Source organism: Sorex araneus, chromosome 8 (genome assembly GCF_027595985.1).
Source record: "Sorex araneus isolate mSorAra2 chromosome 8, mSorAra2.pri, whole genome shotgun sequence".
Taxonomy (NCBI): domain Eukaryota; kingdom Metazoa; phylum Chordata; class Mammalia; order Eulipotyphla; family Soricidae; genus Sorex; species Sorex araneus.
This window is the reverse complement of record NC_073309.1, coordinates 24149321-24167291: the sequence shown is the minus strand read 5'-3', so window position 1 is coordinate 24167291 and position 17971 is coordinate 24149321. Positions and strand designations below refer to the sequence as shown.

At 48.6% G+C, this 17971-nt stretch overlaps 1 protein-coding gene across 1 annotated transcript in view; it reads right to left on the bottom strand.

Annotated features, from left to right (window-relative positions):
• The window catches only part of CES5A (carboxylesterase 5A), a 42529-nt gene extending 30804 nt beyond the window's left edge, over positions 1–11725 (bottom strand). The window contains exon 1 of the mRNA XM_055145648.1: positions 11614–11725. Within this exon, the coding sequence (XP_055001623.1) occupies positions 11614–11725 (112 nt within the window). The remainder of the gene's footprint in view (positions 1–11613) is intronic.
• Between the last annotated feature and the right edge of the window lie 6246 nt (positions 11726–17971).

Below are 17971 nucleotides of genomic sequence, written 5' to 3'. Positions count from 1 at the left end.
ATTTCTACATGAAGAACCAGGTCTTTTTTTTTTTTTTTTAAATACAAAGTTGCAGCTGGCGCTACAGTCACAGCAGTGACCACACGCGTGGCTACTCTGAGCACAGAGTCAGGAGAGGGCCCGTGGTGCGGCGTGAGCCCAACGTGGCGTGTGGACTGCATGACCTGGTTCTGGATGAAGCCTCTGCTACTCCGACCCACACCCTGGAGGGAAATGAAGCGATGAGCTCTGGCAGGTGGAGCTGCTCAGAGCGAGCGGTTCTCGCGGGGCTTGTCCTCGGCAGCCTGCTGTCGGCAGTGCTCTGTCCCTGAGAGAGTCACGCTGAGACACAGCTGGCCATGTGTGATCTGGAACGGTACCTGGAGTACCTCCCAGCTGCCCCCCCCTCCCCCGCAGGCTTCCTGCCTCACTTGGGAGAGCTGACTGGCCAGGGATGGGACTTTCCAAACGCTTGGGGCTAGATGGGCAAAGGCGTCCTTCTCTCTCCCTGGAGACAGGCAGGGGAGCTTGCGATATCGCTGTCTAACGAATGGGTCAGGCTCCTGAGGTCGGGCTCCTGGAAGGCACACGGGAGACACGAGCAGGTTTGATGCACCTGCCGGATACAGAGTGTAGTGCCACAAGCAGGGCAGACCTACCCCGAGGTGAGGGGAAGGGGCTTCGCTCGGTGCTCTAGAACCTTGGCAGATTTGCAGTCCTCTAGTGGATAATCTCCCCCACGCCCACCCCCAAGATCCAGCTTCATTTCTGACACCCACTCGCAGTGCCCGGCACTAGGAAAGGAGTTATGTGAAGGTGCGGGTCTGGACTCAGCAGAAAGCAGAGGTGGCTCCAATTAACCTTAAAGTCCCCTCAAATGCTTCCCGAGACCCAGGGAACATCCAGTAGTCTCCACGGGTGACCTGGGCCAAGAAGTCTGGGCTGGGAGTACAGAAAGAGAAAGCCTTAGAGTGGACATCTAGGTGGACGACTGGTCCACCTTCAAGGACACCATAAGTCCCAGGAGGTAAAAGGAGGACGAGGCAGGGATTCCTCATGTTTCCAGCTTGCCTACAGGGTGCACACACACGCAGGCTTCAAATGAAGCACACAAATATTTTAATGCATCTTTACGTGGCTGCAGTGGGGTGGCTCAGACACCGAGAGCCCTTTGGAGACCAAAGCACGTAGCTCTGGCCCACACAGTAGGTGGAGGTGGACTCCATCTTGCTTGCTGAAACCCCCGACATTATCGTTCTTTGGAGTGCTGCCAAGCACAGTGTGATTTGCTCTCCTGCCTTTCCGCGTGGGCTTACCACGGTACAGGCTCCTCCTCGTGGCCTTGAGAACCTGCAGAGCGATCTGGGTTTGATCACGGTTCTCCCTCCAATCGACGGTATCCTTGAAGACATTCTTTCTCTCCACTGGGCCTCAGGCTCCCCATCCCACAGTGATGCACACGCGTTAGGATGATAAATTCCAGAGACCTGAGTGGGACTGAGCTTTGCAGACCTGCTGGCCAGGTCAAGAACACAGAGGCTGGGGAGGGCCCTGAGAAACAACAAAGCTGCCGGCGGGCAGCTGCGTGGTGCTGAGAGCATGTCTGCCCAGCCACATCTTCAATGGCCTTTGTGTCCCCTAGCCTGGGGGCTTCTTGGACTATCTTTCTCCTCTGGCCCTGGCTAGTTGCTTCCATAGCAATCAGCAGTAATAGCTGTTCTCTACAGCGGCTCATTCAACAGTGCCTGCACAGGTACAATCACACATAACACACACACACACACACACACACACACACACACATACACACACACGCACATGCATACGCAGGCACGGGCACAGGCACACATATAAGCACACACATATGTGGGCATGCACGCACATTTTAGATCTCTTTCTTCTCCTCTTCTGCTTTATTTTATTTATTTGTTTGTTTATTTATTTATTTGTTTATTTATTTATTTATTTGCTTTTGGGGTCACACCCTACGATGCCCAGGGGTTACTCCTGGCTCTGCACTCAGGAATTACTCCTGGTGGTGCTCGGGGACCATATGGGATGCCAGAGAATCAACCTGGGTCAGCCGAGTGCAAGGCCAATGCCCTCCCCGCTGTACCATCACTCCGGTCTCACCTGCTTTCAGTCTTTAAAGTGCAGTTCAACTACCACCTCTTCCTGGTGCCTCCCGAGTGCCTCGGTGCTCTGCTTTTCCAGGCCTTCCTGCCTCCTGTGCAGCTGTGCACACACATGTCTTCCCCTGGAGGTCTGTTTCACAGGTGCTGATGGAGCCACCAGATGTCACAACTCTGAGTGGTCCTCGTTCCCTACAGACCCTCTAGTTCTATCATGTGGCTCACTACCGCCGCTAAGTTGCCTCTCTCAAGGGGTGACTTAACTTACTATTTTCTTTAAGTTGACCTTGGTAAGTTATTTATGGCCAAATACATCCTTATAAATAGATCCGTATAGGGCAAATGTAACAGGGATGAGATCGTGTTTTGACATTTTGAGGGGTGGGGCATTTAGAGGGGCGAACCCAACAGTGCTCAGGGGTATCCTTTAGTTTGATGCTCTGGAGACATATCAGGAGATGCTCAGGGGGCCCCTGTGATGCCAGGGAGAAAACCGAAGTGAAATTCATGCACTCCGATGCACTCCAACCCCCTGAGCCATCTCTCAAGTCTGTGATGATGTTTTGAATAAAACAAACGAGTGCGTTTTTTATTTCTAGTTCATAAAATCAGTTTCCCTGACAACCAGTAGGAAGTAGTTGGGAATGGTGTAGATCAGTGTTTCTCAACCGGGTGCGGGGGGAGGGGGGATGTACAACCTCCCTGAAAGCCCCGGCAATATTCCAAGGGGACCACGGGTGACAATTGTGCTAATAGGGAAGGGTCGATGTATGGGCCTGGGGGCAACTGGTAAAACTGAGATAATAAGGTGGGAAAGGGCGGTGGTCATAAAAGCTTGAATAATGTTGATGTAGAGAACCCCAAATCTGAGAGCAGAGATTGGACCACGAGAACCGGCTCCTTCTGTACTGCTGGTCTTGGGAATCAGAGGCAGAGAAATCAGGGAAAGAGCATTTGCTAAGAGGTGCCCCAGGTTCCCTCCCAGCCATAATTCCAAGGCAGCCTGGAGACGCTAGGAAAGTGCTTCCCCGGACGGGGGCCCCTAGTATCTCGTAACCGGGTTCTGACTTTGATGTTGGGGCAAGAGTGGCCCTGAAGTCTCCATTTCCGGGGCTCTTTCATTGCCCTGAAGGACCCTTGGCCGTGAAGGGCACTTATGGATATGGAGCACCTGGCTGGGAGCCGGGTAGGGGGCACTGGGAACTCTCAGACCTGAGAGCAAACGGGAGCCACAGCAGAGCTTAGGCATTGAGGGCCCAGGGGGCAACCACAGATTCTGGAGAAGACTAAAGTCTTACCATGTTAGAGATTGGAATTCAGTTTCCGCCCAAGAGCTGAACACAGAGGGCTGGGCGGAGAGCAAGGTGACACGGGGCCATCACTCTCTGCGCCCTCACTCAAGGGATCAGAAACGAGTACCCCGGCTTGTGTAACTAGATACAAGCCCAGAGCATAGCACACAGTGGGTGAGAAGTATATCTGAGGAACTATGCGTTCATTTGAGGATGCTTATGTTAGTTCTAAAATAAATGATCGTATAGGATTTGGGAGCAGATTGAACTCAGAGTAATTATGTACAATTTACCAGGGGACGAGGTGTTCTTCTCTTGGTTAAAAAGGGGGAAATGAATGAGTATTCTTTTATATATCTGAGACTATCACCAAGCTGAATTAATTGCTCCTAGACAATCAGAACGAAAAGAGAACTATGATTTTCCAATTGTAAATAAAGCCTCTATTTTCTCTTCCCTCAAGGTAAGTCCTCTGATTATTTCAGGTGACCCCAAATTTTCAGGGCCTACATATGGGGGGGGGACTCTAAAATACCAGGAAACAGTAATAGCTATTATGGAACACCCTTGTAGGTATCAGGCCATGGGTGAAATATTAGTTTGGTAACTAGGACTTAATAGAAATGCAGTTATTTCCATTTTGCGATGAGCAAACAGGCTCAAAGGGAGGATGAATTGTCAGCTATCATGAGACTCAGAGGCAGGGCTCTGTAACTTGGCCCGAGAAACAAGGAGTCAAAGACAGGTTGCTGAGGGGTAAATTCTGCAGTTGCTGGACCATAAAAACATCACCTCATCTCTGTGCCCATAGGGCATTATCTCCAGGATCTTGCTGCCCGGTCACACAGGCTAGTGGCCTGGGGACTCCGGAGGTCACTGGCCTTTGATGAGCTCTCTCTGTGCTCCCGGGTGTTCTGCTGATGCTCTCGGGGGAAAGGAATGAGAGGCTCTCAGACTAGGCTCACCGAGATCATGTGAGCATCTACCCTGCCCCTCCAGGTCTCGCTGGAGGCTGAAGGGCTGATGGCATGGGTGAGGGCGCTGGCAAGTGAACTGAATTTCCAGGCAGTGCTCATCTCGCAGTGCCCTGGAGCGGGATTCTGAGAACTTCCTACTTGTAACTTCCTTCAAACCCACCTCCCATCGCTTAGTATAAAAACCTTAACAAGCTTTCCCACAGGCCCCGTCTGGCCTTCATTCACCCCACCAAGGCAGCCATCCCTGGACCCATTGCTCTATCCCATCACAGCACCTCAATTACTGCATCCATCACTGCACCCATGAATTAATCATTGCATCCCTCACAGTATTTATCACTGCACTCTTCACTGCATCCATCATTGCATCCACCACCACACCCCTCACTGTGTCCATCACTGCGTTCATTAGTGCATCCATCATTGCACCGATGAATGTATTGCTGCATCTCTCACTGATTTTATCCCTGCATCCCTCACTGTATTTATCACTGCACCACCTCACTGAATACACCACTGCACCCCTCACTGCATCCATCACTGTGTTCATCACTGCATTCATTAGTGCATCCATCACTGCACCCATGAGTGTATCGCTGCATCTCTCACTGATTTTATCCCTGCATCCCTCACTGTATTTATCACTGCACCACCTCACTGAATCCACCACTGCACCCCTCACTGCATCCATCACTGTGTTCATCACTGCACCCATGAGTGCATCACTGCATCCCTCACTGTATTTATCACTGGACCCCTCACTGCATCCACCACTGCACCCCTCACCCCTCAGTGCACTCCTCACTGCATCCATCACTGCACTCATTACTGCATCCATTACTATGCCCATCGCTACATTCAGCACTATACATACCCAATAATACATCGCTACATGCATCACTGCATTCATCACCATACCCAATAATGCATCGCTACATCCGTCACTGCATTTATCACCATGCCCAATAATACATCGCTACATCCGTCACTGCATTTATCACCATACCCAATAATATATCGCTACATCCGTCACTGCATTCATCACTGCTCCCATCACTACACACATCATGTACCCATCAGGGACCCTGTACACTGCCCAAAGATACTATTGGTGTTAGAGACGCTAAGCTCCACTGCTCACAGCAGTCCCAACAATTCACCCCATCTTTTCTTCCTCTCCTCCTCACTCATTCTTTGCTCTCAAGCTAAGTCCACTGGTCATTAGAAGGAGACCCTCACCGGGGTTCCTTCACTGGATCACTCACCAGTCTGACAGCATCCCATGACAATGATTCTCCTTGGTGGGCTAGAATGAGGGCGCTGTCCTGGGACTGGCACCAACCCCGCCAGGGAGAGGGGCAGGTGGGCATCTGATTTGCACTGGTTTTTGTTAACAGTTAACAACAACAACAACGAAATCCTTGAAGAAAATGACACAGAGTACAGCATGTAAAAGAGTGACTGTGAAAGCTAGCTTGGCCTCCGGGATCCATCTAAGAGCGTGCTGAAACTTAGAGCCATGATTTCCCCATCAGAAGGTGAGTGCTACAGTGAAGGTTGAATGTTACTCCACTCTTAGGCTCAGTTTTAAAACACTTTTAAAAGGAGAAATAATAAAATAAGCAAAATACTTTGAGGTGAATGAAATTAAAATATGACATCACACAACCTCAAAGGGTTTAGTGAAAGCAACACTCAGGAAAGTTGGTTGCTGTCAGTGCCTACAATTAAAAAAAAAAAAAGATCCTAAACTAATAAGCCAAGTAGCCACTTTAAGGATTTTGACAAAGAAGAGCAAATTAAGTATAAAGCAAGAAGAAAGAAGGATGGGGCTGGAGTGATAGCACAGCAGGTAGGGCGTTTGCCTTGCACGCAGCCAACCCGGGTTCGATTCCCAGAATCCCATATGGTCCCCTGAGCACCGCCAGGAGTAATTCCTGAATGTAGAGCCAGGAATAACTCCTGTGCATCGCTGGGTGTGACCCGAAAAGCAAAAAAAAAAAGGAAGTAATAATATTTGAATGGTTATAAAGAAATAGAGATTTTTTTTAAAAAATAAAGAGAATTAAAACATCAATAGCTGGTATAATACATTGAAAAAACTTTCTAGATTGACCAAGACAAAAAAGAAGAAAATTCTGCAATGAAAGAAGGCTACTATAGAATTTAGAAATTCTCCAGGCTGAAAGAAAATGATGATTCAAAGGTTTTATGGGTTTCTAAGAAACAGAGAGCTAAAAAATTTGACAAAATAAGACAAAGAGGGGTAATGAGAATTATGGCGTATTAAATTCTCTTATTATATAGTTATAAAATAATCAACTAATCTAAAATAAATACAAAGAAGAAATAACAATAAAAGAATTGGTGAGGAATATAAAAGCAATAGCAAGATGGTAGACTTAATCTATGTTAGCAAATAAGTTCAAGGAAAAGAGACTAAACACTACAATTTAAGACAAAGAGTTTTGAAGGCATTCTGTACAGTATGGTTCAATATAATAAATCTTGCCAGCAATAAGAGGGAGTCCCTTTTTATTTTGCTTTTTTTGGGGGGGTCAGACCTGGCGACGTACTGGGGTCATTCCTGGATCTGCACTCAGGAATTATTCCTGTCGGTGCTCAGGGGACCATATGGGATGCTGGGAATCGAACCCGGGTTGGCCACGTGCAAGGCAAATGCCCTACCCGCTGTGCTATCACTCCAGCCCCCAAGGGGGGAATCCCTTTATAGTGATAGAAATACAATATAACAAACAGAAAGACAGAGCAACCAAGCTGTGTACTCATCAAACAACAGAGCCTTAATATCCAAGAAACAAAACATTTAACTGAAAGAAAATGTAAAGTGATACTATTATAGTTAAAAGTTTTAGCATAGCTCTCTCAATGCAACAGGGGAAAAAAAATAAACAGATTTGAACATTCATTGCATATTGTCTGACGTGCTACAGTTGAGAACTGCAGATTATACTTTTCTCTTTGTTTCTTTTGTCATGGGTCACATCTTGCTGTGCTCAAGACTTATTCCTGGCTCTGACCTCAAGGATCATACCTTGTGGGATTTGGGGAAATTAATATGGTGCCGGGTCAACCTCATGCAAACAAGGTAAACATCCTACCTGCTGTACTATCACTGCAGCCCCATGTTATGCATTTTTGGGGTGCACATGGAACATTTACAAACATAGATAATATGTAGGGCCTAAAAGCATGTTTTAATGAGTTGCAAATTATTAAAATAGAAAAACAAACCATGCTCATAGACTTAAGGATAGAATATATTTTTTGTTTGTTTGGGGACCACATCTGGTGATGTTCAGGGATTATTTCTGGCTCTGCCATTCAGGAATTTGTCCTGGCAATGCTCAAGGGATCATATGAGATGCCAAGAATCAAACTCAGATAGGCTACGTGCAAGGCAAGACCTTATCTGCTGTACTGTCTCTCCAATCCTGAGAACCAAGTATTTTTAAGATGTCAATTCTCTACAAATTGATCTGTACACTGAATTTGATCCAAATGAAAACTGTAACAGAACTTTTATTTCTTTTTTTTATCTGGACTTTATTGATCTAATAAAATTACATTAAGAATTGAAATGAATTATTTATTATTGTGCTCATGTTTCCCCCATACAAAGTTCGAGAACTCATCCCTTCACCAGTACCCATCCTCTACCACCAGTAAACCCAGCATCTCTCCCACCCTCCCCAGTCCCATCTCCCCCCCACCCCACACTGCCACTATGGCAGGGTATTCCCTTTTGTTCTCTCTCTCTGATTAGGTGTTGTGGTTTGCAATAAAGGTCAGTTGAGTGGCCATTGTGTTCAGTCTCTAGTCTACATTCGGCACGCATCAATCGACCTTCCCCCGCATGACTTCCGACCACATTTTACTTGGTGGACAGAACTTTTATTTCATAAATTGAAGGCGGATCCTAAAGTTTATATGCAAAATAAAATGCTCTGAAAATCTACAAGAAATTAAGATTTTCCACAAAGTTTCCTGTCACATTACAGCTGGAGTGATAGCACAGCATGTAGGGCATTTGTCTTGCACGGGGCCAACTCAGGTTCGATTCCTCCATCCCTCTCAGAGAGCCCGGCGAGCTACCGAGAGTATCTCACCTGCACGGCAGAGCCTGGCAAGCTACCCATGGCGTATTTGATATGCCAAAAATAGTGACAACAGGTCTCACAATGGAGACGTTACTGGTGCCCGCTCGAGCAAATTGATGAACAACAGGATAACAGTGCAACAGTGCTGCTACAATTTAGAATGGATAACACACCTGAGTGCCAAGACTAGACTATAAAGTTTTTAGAAGAAACATAAGAGAAGGGGCAAGAGTGTTTGCCTTGCTTGAGGCAGACCTGGGTTTGATTCCCGGGACCCCATATGGGGCCCTGAGCACCACCAGGAGTGATCCCTGAGCACACAGCCAGGTGTAAGCCCTGAGCACTGCCTGGTGTGGCCCAAAACAAAAACTAAAAGAATACATAATAGAATAGCTTCAGGATATCAAAATAGGCTAATTTTTCTGAGAGAATATATAAGGCACTCCTCAGAAAAGAAAATAATTGGCAAATTGGCATTTATGAATATGTGAAACTAGTTGTCATCAAGAGATGTCATTTAGAAAGTGTCAAGATAAGTCATGGACTAAGAAAAAATATTCACAGTACGTACATTAACAAGAGAATCAGATATAGAATATACGAAAGTTCTCATACCCGATAAGAAGAAGACAAACAAATTCATTAAAATAGGCAAAAGAGTAAGCAGGTGCTTTTTTTTTTTTTTTTTTTTTTTTACAAAAGAAGCAACTCAAAAATAGATAACAAGCACCTGAAAGGCTGTTTACAATCATTAGCCATCAGGGTGGCAGGATTAAAACTACATTGTCGGGGCCGGAGCGATAGCACAGCGGGTAGGGCGTTCGCCTTGCATGCGGCCGACCCGGGTTCGATCCCCGGCATCCCATATGGTCCCCCAAGCACCGCCAGGAGTAATTCCTGAGTGCAGAGCCAGGAGTAACCCCTGAGCATCGCTGGGTGTGACCCAAAAAGAAAAAAAAAAAAAAAAGAAAAAGATTCAAACATTAAAAAAAAAAAAAAAAAAAAAACTACATTGTCTATGGAAAACAATATGGAGATTTCTCACACAAAAAAAGGTAAGAATAGAGTGCCCAGATGGTCCAGCAACCCCATCTCTTGGTATCTAACCCCCAAACACAAAAACATTAATTTGAGAAGATATATACACACCTATGTTCACTGCAACACTTGGTACATTAGCCAGGAAATGGAAACAACTGGAATGTCCAATGACCTGACCAATGAATGGATAAAAAAGTTGTGATATGGGGGCTGGAGCAGAGGGTAGAGCATTTTCCTTGCACGTGGCTGACAGAGGTTCAGTTCCCTCCCAGCATCCCTTATGGTCCCTGAGCACTGCCAGGAGTAATTCCTGAGTGCAGAGTCAGGAGAAACCCCTGTGCATCGCCAGGTGTGACCCCAAAAAACAAACAAATAAACAAAAAAAGCTGTGATATGTAAACACAATGGAATACAACGCAACTGAAAGAAAATATAAAATTATGCAGTTTATTACAACTTGAGTCGAACTGGAGGGTAGAGTGTTGGGAGTTGTAAATTAGGCGGGACAAATACAGAAGGATCTCACTCATTTGTGCTATATAGAACAACCAAGACAGGGCATAGAAGGCATTGAATGACGGCAAACCCTTGGCCCTGAGGATAGTAAGCCAAAAAAGGGGTCGTGGAGTGGAAATCATGTGGAAGAACCCAGGGAGCACCAAGTCCAAGGCAAAGAGTCTTGGGCACTATATAATAGTAATTTTTAAAAACGAGCTTGCTAAGAAAGAGGATTGAAGGTCGGATACAACATTGGACTGTTAGTGGAGGGACAATGATACCCGTGGCGGGTTTGGAGTGGAAGCCTGGAAGACTGAAACCCTACTATTAAAAAAAAAATTGGGGAGGGGGGGCTGGAGCAATAGCACAGCGGGTAGGGCGTTTGCCTTGCACGCGGCTGACCAGGGTTCGATTCCCAGCATCCCATATAGTCCCCTGAGCACCGCCAGGGGTAATTCCTGACTGCAGAGCCAGGAGTAACCCCTGTGCATCCCCGGGTGTGACCCAAAAAGCAAAAAAAAAAAATTTATTTTATAGAATGACTGAGATACACAGTTACAAAGTTGTTTCTGATTGAGTTTCAGTCATACAATGTTCCCAAGCCCACACCTTCACCAGTGTACATTTTCCATCACCAATGTCCTCAGTTTCCCTCCCTCCCTCCCACCCCCATCCCCACCCCTAGCCTGTCTCTATGGCAGATTCTCTCTCTCTCTCTCTCTCTCTCTCTCTCTCTTCCTCCCTCCTTCCTTCCCTCCCTCCTCCCTTCCCTCCCCCACTTTTTTCTTTCAGGCACTGAGATTTGCAATACTGTTACTGAAAAGGTATCATGCATATCACCTTACCTCTTTTCAGCACCCAGTTCTTGTCCAGAGTGATCATTTCCATTAACTGTCATAGTGGTCACTCTTCTGTTCTAACTGCCCTCCACACCAGCAACTTGTGGAGAGCTTCGTACCACAAGACCAGTCCTCTTGGCCCTTGTTTTTATTGTCTTGGGTATTATTCTCAGACTAAGTGGAACCCTACTATTAGCAGGGTTGTAGATCACAATGCCTAAAAATAAATACATACATAGTACCACTACACACCCACTAGGAGGGCTGAAATTTTAAAAATAGTTAGTGGTATCGAATATTGGCAAGAACGTAGTACATATATTGCTGAGGAGTTATGATGACAAAACTATTCTGTATAACTGCATAGTGAAATTAAGCTAAGCATTTTCCTATCTGCAAACAATTCTATTCCGAGGTAAATAACCAAGAGAAAACATGTATATACCCACATAGAAGGTCTGGATGAGAATATTTGTGGCAGTTATAGTCCTAATACCCCTACATGAGAGACACGCCTCTACAAAGATAATCGCGCCCAAGTTAAAGACTATCCATCTACAGGGAATGGGTAAATAAATGGTGGTACATTCTACAATTGAGAACTCCCACCCGAGTTCTGAGTTTGACTCTATCTGCCTTGGGACTTTGTCTCCTGAGACACAGGATGGACCAAAGAGCTCCTGAGGACCCTGAGCATGGGACTGAGCCCCAACCCCCACCCAGGCCAACCTTACCTTTGACCTGTGAGCTCGGGTCAGGGCGCAGCAGGAAGTCATTTTTGACTGGTGCACCTTGGGAATCAGTGCTGGCATCGGGTGAGGGGGGGCCCGGGCCGCTGGCAGCCATGCAACCACTGGGATCCCCCCACACCATCACAGGCCAAGAATGCAGACACTGAGAAACTCTGGGCTCAGACCTATGACACGGCTTATATCTGACCCACGAGCGGTGACTTCCCGTGGAGAGAGACCTCCACGGGCCCGAACTCAGGCTTTGAATCCGGAACTCCCCAGGCTGGATCCTGACATTCCACGGTGCCCCAAACCCTGCCAGGAGCAACCCTCAAGCACAGAGCCACATAGATCCCTTGGGCACCTATAGGTGTATCCACAAAACTGTCACTGTCACTGTCATCCCATTGCTCATCAATTTGTTTAAGCGGACACCAGTAATGTCTCTCCTTGAGAGACTTATTGTTACTGTTTTTGGCATATCCAATATGCACGGGTAGCTTGCCAGGCTCTGCCGTGCGGGCTCGATACTCTCGGTAGCTTGCCAAGCTCTCCGAGAGGGGCAGAGGAATCGAACTCGGGTTGGTCTTATGAAAGGCGAATGCCCAACCACTGTGCTATCACTCCAGCCCCAATCCACAAAACAATAGAAAAAAAAGTACCATGGTGTTTTTTTAAAAAAAATTTATTAGTGAATCACCGTGAGGTACAGTTAACAGACGTACAAACTTTCATGCTTGCATTTCAATCATATAATGGTCAAGTGCCCATCCCTCCACCAGTGCCCATTTTCCACCACCAATGATCCCAGCATCCCTCTCACCACCCCCACCTCATCCCCTCCACCCCACCCCATCTCTGTGGCGGGGCATTCCCTTTTGCTCTCTCTCCTTTTGGGTGTTGTGGTTTGCAGTAGAGGCATCAAGTGGTCTATAGTCTATTTTCAGCCCGCATCTCCCATCCTGAGCAGGCCCTCCTAGGATCCTTTACTTGATGGTCCCTTCTCTATCTTAGCAAAAAGCACCATGTTTTAACCTATGGTTTTGAGTTCTTCTTGGTTCCCGCTGGTTTCTGTTCAAGAGAACACGCCAAGGTCTCGCAAATTAAAAACCATTCACTGGGTGCGAAGCTCTCCAGATGCAGACGGCAGCTGTGTGGCTCTGGGAGTCTAAGGGGCCTCCCAAAGTCACAGGGCAGATTTCTGTGGATCCATCCACACAGAAGCCCAGCCCCCAGGACCTCGTAAAGCTTCCCGGTCTGTGGAGAAGCCTGACACCCGCAGGCTCATTTCTCCAAGGAGAGGAAATGTCCTTCTTTCCTCTGCAAAACTCTCAAACTCTGAGCCAGGCGAAGTTATCCTCGGGAGAACACTCCCTCCCTCCCCACACTTGCATCGACATTCATCCAGAACTCAAAAGAAATTATCTGTCTGCTGAGAGAGAAAGAAGAGGGAACAAAAGAACCTTATTCCCAAACAGTCGTGCAGAGTGCGACCAGCTGCAGGGAAGGGAGAGAGAACAAGGACCCGCTCACGTTGATGCGGGGAGAAGGCTGATGCGGGACACGTGGGGGTGAGGCGCTCTGACTTTGCTTCCGAGGGGTGGGAGACGTCCCCTCTGCAAGGGCCGCCCCGTGTTAAAGCCATCCAATTCTCACTGGCCTGCAGTTTATAGAACAGCTTGTTCAGGGGATTGCAAGGGTTCAAAGGTAGGCAATGCATCGGCTCGGGATTACAGAAACCAAAATGCCAAAGAAGGAGAGAAATGGGGTGCGGGGGAGAACAAGAAGGAGGGGTGATCTAGAAGTAACCCAAGGGCAAGGCCAACACCTTGGTGTTGCTGGTGTATAGAGGCAAAGTATCTGGATGTAGACAACCCCCAAGACCCAACACAATAAAAAGCATGGGACCCAAATGCCAATAGTTAATTTTAATGTATGTTCTGGTGGTGGGAAGGTGTAGTGGTGGTGGGATTCACCATCACTGTTGTCCCGTTGCTCATCGATTTCCTCGAGCGAGCACCAGTAACGTCTCCATTGTGAGACTTGCTGTTACTGTTTTTGGCATATCAAATAAGCCACGGGTAGCTTGCCAGGCTCTGCCGTGTGGGCAAGATACTCTTGGTAGCTTGCTGGGCTCTCCGAGAGGGGTGGAGGAATTGAACCCGGGTCAGCCGTGTGCAAGGCAAATGCCCTACCCACTATGCTATCGCTCCAGTCCCAGGTAGTGGGGTTGGTGTTCGAATATTAAATGTAATCAAATATAGTGAACTACTTTATAAAATGAAGATTTAAAAAAAATGTGTCTTCAAGGAGTCGGGATAGGGGTCGGAGGAAATGGGGTCACAGTGGAGAGATGGAGTCATGAGGTGGTGGGACGAGAGGTGGGAGCACTGTATGCCTGAAACCCAACTGTAAACAGCGCTGTAAATCAGGGTGTCTAAGTGAAACATTAGTAATAACAACAATAACAAAGCCCTTGAGGGTGCTCCAGGCGTCCATGGAAACTCGGTCTCCTAGAAAGATGGAATTATGAGGCCAGAGCCATGTAGGGGAATATCCAGGACTGGTGGATTCTTGCTCCAGATGCAAAGGGAATGAGGCAAACCAGCTGGATTTTACAATCAGGTTTTATTTCTCAAGCCCAGGGGACACGACTCTGCCTGTGGGAGATGCAGAAGTCCAGAAAACGCTCTGGAAAACAGCACGTCTATCCCCGACTTACTTCACCTCCACTCCAGGCTGGGTGTTCCCGCAGTGACTAAGGCCCCCCCGTTACCACCTCTGTTGCCAGGCCCCCCGGGATCAGTTGGGAAAGGGAACAAGAACCGCCGAGATCCGAAACTCCCAGTTTGATTCCCTGTCCTGCGAGTGGTGGGGGTGGCGAGGATAAGTGACCGGGATCCCCAAAATGACCGGGATCCCCAAGGGGATCCTCGTTTTCCTCTGCCCACAGCCGGGCACCACGGTGGCCAAAGCTGCTCTGCGTGCTGAAGAGGTGAAGGGCCAAGGGAAGTGGCCAGGGGGGAGGAAACGCATCCATGACTAACCCTAAGTGGCATCATCAGCCAACAGGAACGCTGACGGTCACTCCCCGGCAGGAAGACAGCGCCGAGAACAGAGCTCAGTTTGGCAGAGCCAGAAGGACTTGGAGTCGGGCCGGGGGTAACAGCACTTAGAAAGGCTGATCAGGGGCCGGGCAGGGAGTGGCATTTGTCTGGCTCTCAGGCCCACAGCCAGGAGCTGTATGGCAAGTCCCAATGGGCTGACTTAGATGTGACCTGCACACACACACACACACACACACACACACACACACACACACTCACATGCATGCACGCACACATGCACACACACTCGAGTTAGCACTGGGACACCAAAATTCCATCCCCCCATTGCCAGCTTTTATGTAGACACGCTCCTACAGTGCTCCTGGGGGATGCACACAGGGTTCTAATGTCCTTATTGACTAAGGAGTGTCGAGGAGGGAGACCGAGGCAAGCAAAATGGGATTTACCCTTCCCTGACCCCAACTCGGGTCCTTTCCCCAGACTGAACTATCATTAACTTTGTAAATCACAAGTCTTCAATCAAAATTTTTTTAATTAAAAAATATAAAACCTCTTTTATTGTTATATTTGTAGCAGTTACAGTCATAATACCCCTACATGAGAGACACGCATCTACAGAGATAATCACAGTCCGGGCATATACTATTTCAATTAATGCCACAACTGGTCTCAGCTTCCCTCTACCACTGCTCCCATGTCTGCTCCCTACCTCAACCCCCACCCCATCCCCTGCCTATCAACATGACAGGCACATGGCAGAGTTCTGGGGCTGCCGCTTAGATCTCATGTTTTCGGTGTAGTTGAGTCTGTGTTTGGGACACGTGGCCAAACCACTCACCCATATCATCAGGATAACCGAAGCCCTGAGGCCTGTGCACCCATGACCTCCATTCTTTTCTCCCCCCACCCCCTGACTAAATTTCTTTCCTTCTCTGTCCATCTCCCTAAACACTGGGGTCAAGGGTGACGTGGGCATCCCCCCTTTCCCGCAATACATCCCCTCATCCAGTCGTCTGTATAGCACAGACACATGAGAACATCCTGCTTGTCTGTCCTCTTCTGGCTTCCTTCACTCAGCATAATGTCTTCCCGTTCCAACCAGGTGGCAGCAAATTGCTGGGAAAGATCACAGTGAGTGAAGGAAGCCAGAAACAGGCGCGTCTGACAGCTCCCATGGCTAACCCAACCCTCCCATTTCCAATGCAGGCTTTAGGTTCACCCCGGAGCACTTGAAAAAAAAAAAAAAAAAACGAGCTTCCACCCCTACTCCTGTGGACCCTCGTTTCCTCTCTGAAATCAGTGGATTGTGTTTTCGTGGCAGGGCTCACAATGACACGACAGCTGTTCCCCAATGGCCTGGCAGCCCCTGGCTCCCGCAGCCAGATGTAGCCCCAGTTCCTCGTCCTGGTTCATTTCGGGAGAGAATGGCAGTTGTCTGGGCCGGGACGGCCAGGAGGAGCAGAGGAGTTCGTGCCCCTGCAGAACCCTGTCCCTCAGCTCTCCGACTTTCCAGTCAAGAGTTGACCTTTGTCTGCCAAATAAAACAGAAGATTTGCCCGGCACCCTCTGCTCAATTTAGAGGCAAACGGGACCTTTGGTCTCCGGCTTGGCTGAGCAGCAGAAGAGCCTGTAAGCAGGAATGAAAATGCAAACACGCAGTCTCTCCCAAGGAGACTGGACACACGGGGAGTGGGCGGATATCACCAATAGGGGTGGGATGCACAGTGGACACTGTCTTCCACGCTGCCTTCATCCACTGTGGCCAAGCCTTCCACCCGCAGACGGGAAAAGACACTCTCCTCTCTCACCAAACACCAAGCTTCCCTTCCGAAGCGGCCGCCCTTTGATGCTGTGAGAGAGTGCGAGAAAGTGCAGGCCCCTTCGCTCACCTCCATCAGGCTGGCTGCGAATTCCGTGAAATCGCAGGTTACTCAAACCTTCCTGAGAAGATGGTCACAAAGGAGCCCAATTATCAGAACCATCATCTGCAGTTGCGAGAGTTCTGTGCAGTGTGAACTCTGAGGGCAGACATAAAAAAAAAAAAAACACGAGTCCTGGCAGATCGATACTCTCAGATCCTCAGAATTTCCGGGAAAGCTGGAAGATGTTGTCTGAATCCCCATCGCCAGCTGAGGCTGCCTGAAATCCACCTCGGGACGTTGCCTCTTTACAGCCCCGATGTCCTGGAGGCGTGTGCAGATGGCTGCCACTGGGGGTCCTCACATGAGGGGGCAGACTTGCCCTCTTAGCTCTGGAGTCATGACCTGGGCCTTGTGTACTTGGCTGTGACCGCGGAGATTGCACACTTGCTTGTGGTGCTCCGTCACTGCGTCGTGCCACTCACCGGACCACACACACGTTGGAGCTGAGGGCCACGTGGGCCGGGGCTGGGCATCAAACTCCCAATCTCCAGCATACAGTGTGGGTACTCCGCCGCGGAGCTGCATCCCCAGGCCTGAGGGGAGGAATTTTTCAGACAAGAACCCAGGAGGGAGGGTCGGGGTGAGGGAGATGGCACTTTTGGACATGGGACCCCAGGCTCCCTTTAAAATGATGGAGCGGGGGGCTGGAGCAATAGCACAGCGGGTAGGGTGTTTGCCTTGCACGCGGCTGATCCGGGTTCGATTCCCAGCATCCCATATGGTCCCCCAGCACCGCCAGGAATAATTCCTGAGTGCAGAGCCAGGAGTGACCACTGTGCACTGCTGGGTGTGACCCAAAAAGCAAATAAATAAATAAATAAATAAAATGATGGAGCGGGCCAGCCAGCAACGTAGTGGTTAAGGCACTTGTCTTGCATCGCTCCGACCTTGCTTTGAATCCCCAGCAGCAGAAGGGGGTCACTTCTGAGTAACTGAGACAGGACCATCCCCTGCCTGAGGACCATTGGGTGTGGCCCCCCTAAAGCTGGAATAAAATAAGTCAAAATCAAATGCAGTTATGGAGAGACATCACAGATGTCTTATGCACTCCGAGACCTGAAATAGTCACCAAATTCAATTTCTGAAGCTGGAGAGGGACAATGAACTCCGCACGTTAGGCTGGAAATGAAAGCCAGGCTTCCAGACCTGTGTCTGGGCTAAGAAAAGCTCGTCTCCCTGCCCGGCGCCCTGGCCCAGCGCACGCTTCTTGTCTGGGGCTTGGAGAGCAGGGATTCTCCAAACAAACCGAAGCCCTGCCGCTTGCCTTGCAGTCTCTCTCTTTCTCTGTCTGCCTCTGTCCGCCGTCTCCTCTCTCAGAGGAGCACAGATGAAATAATTTTTTTTTCTTTTTGGGTCACACCTGGCGATGCA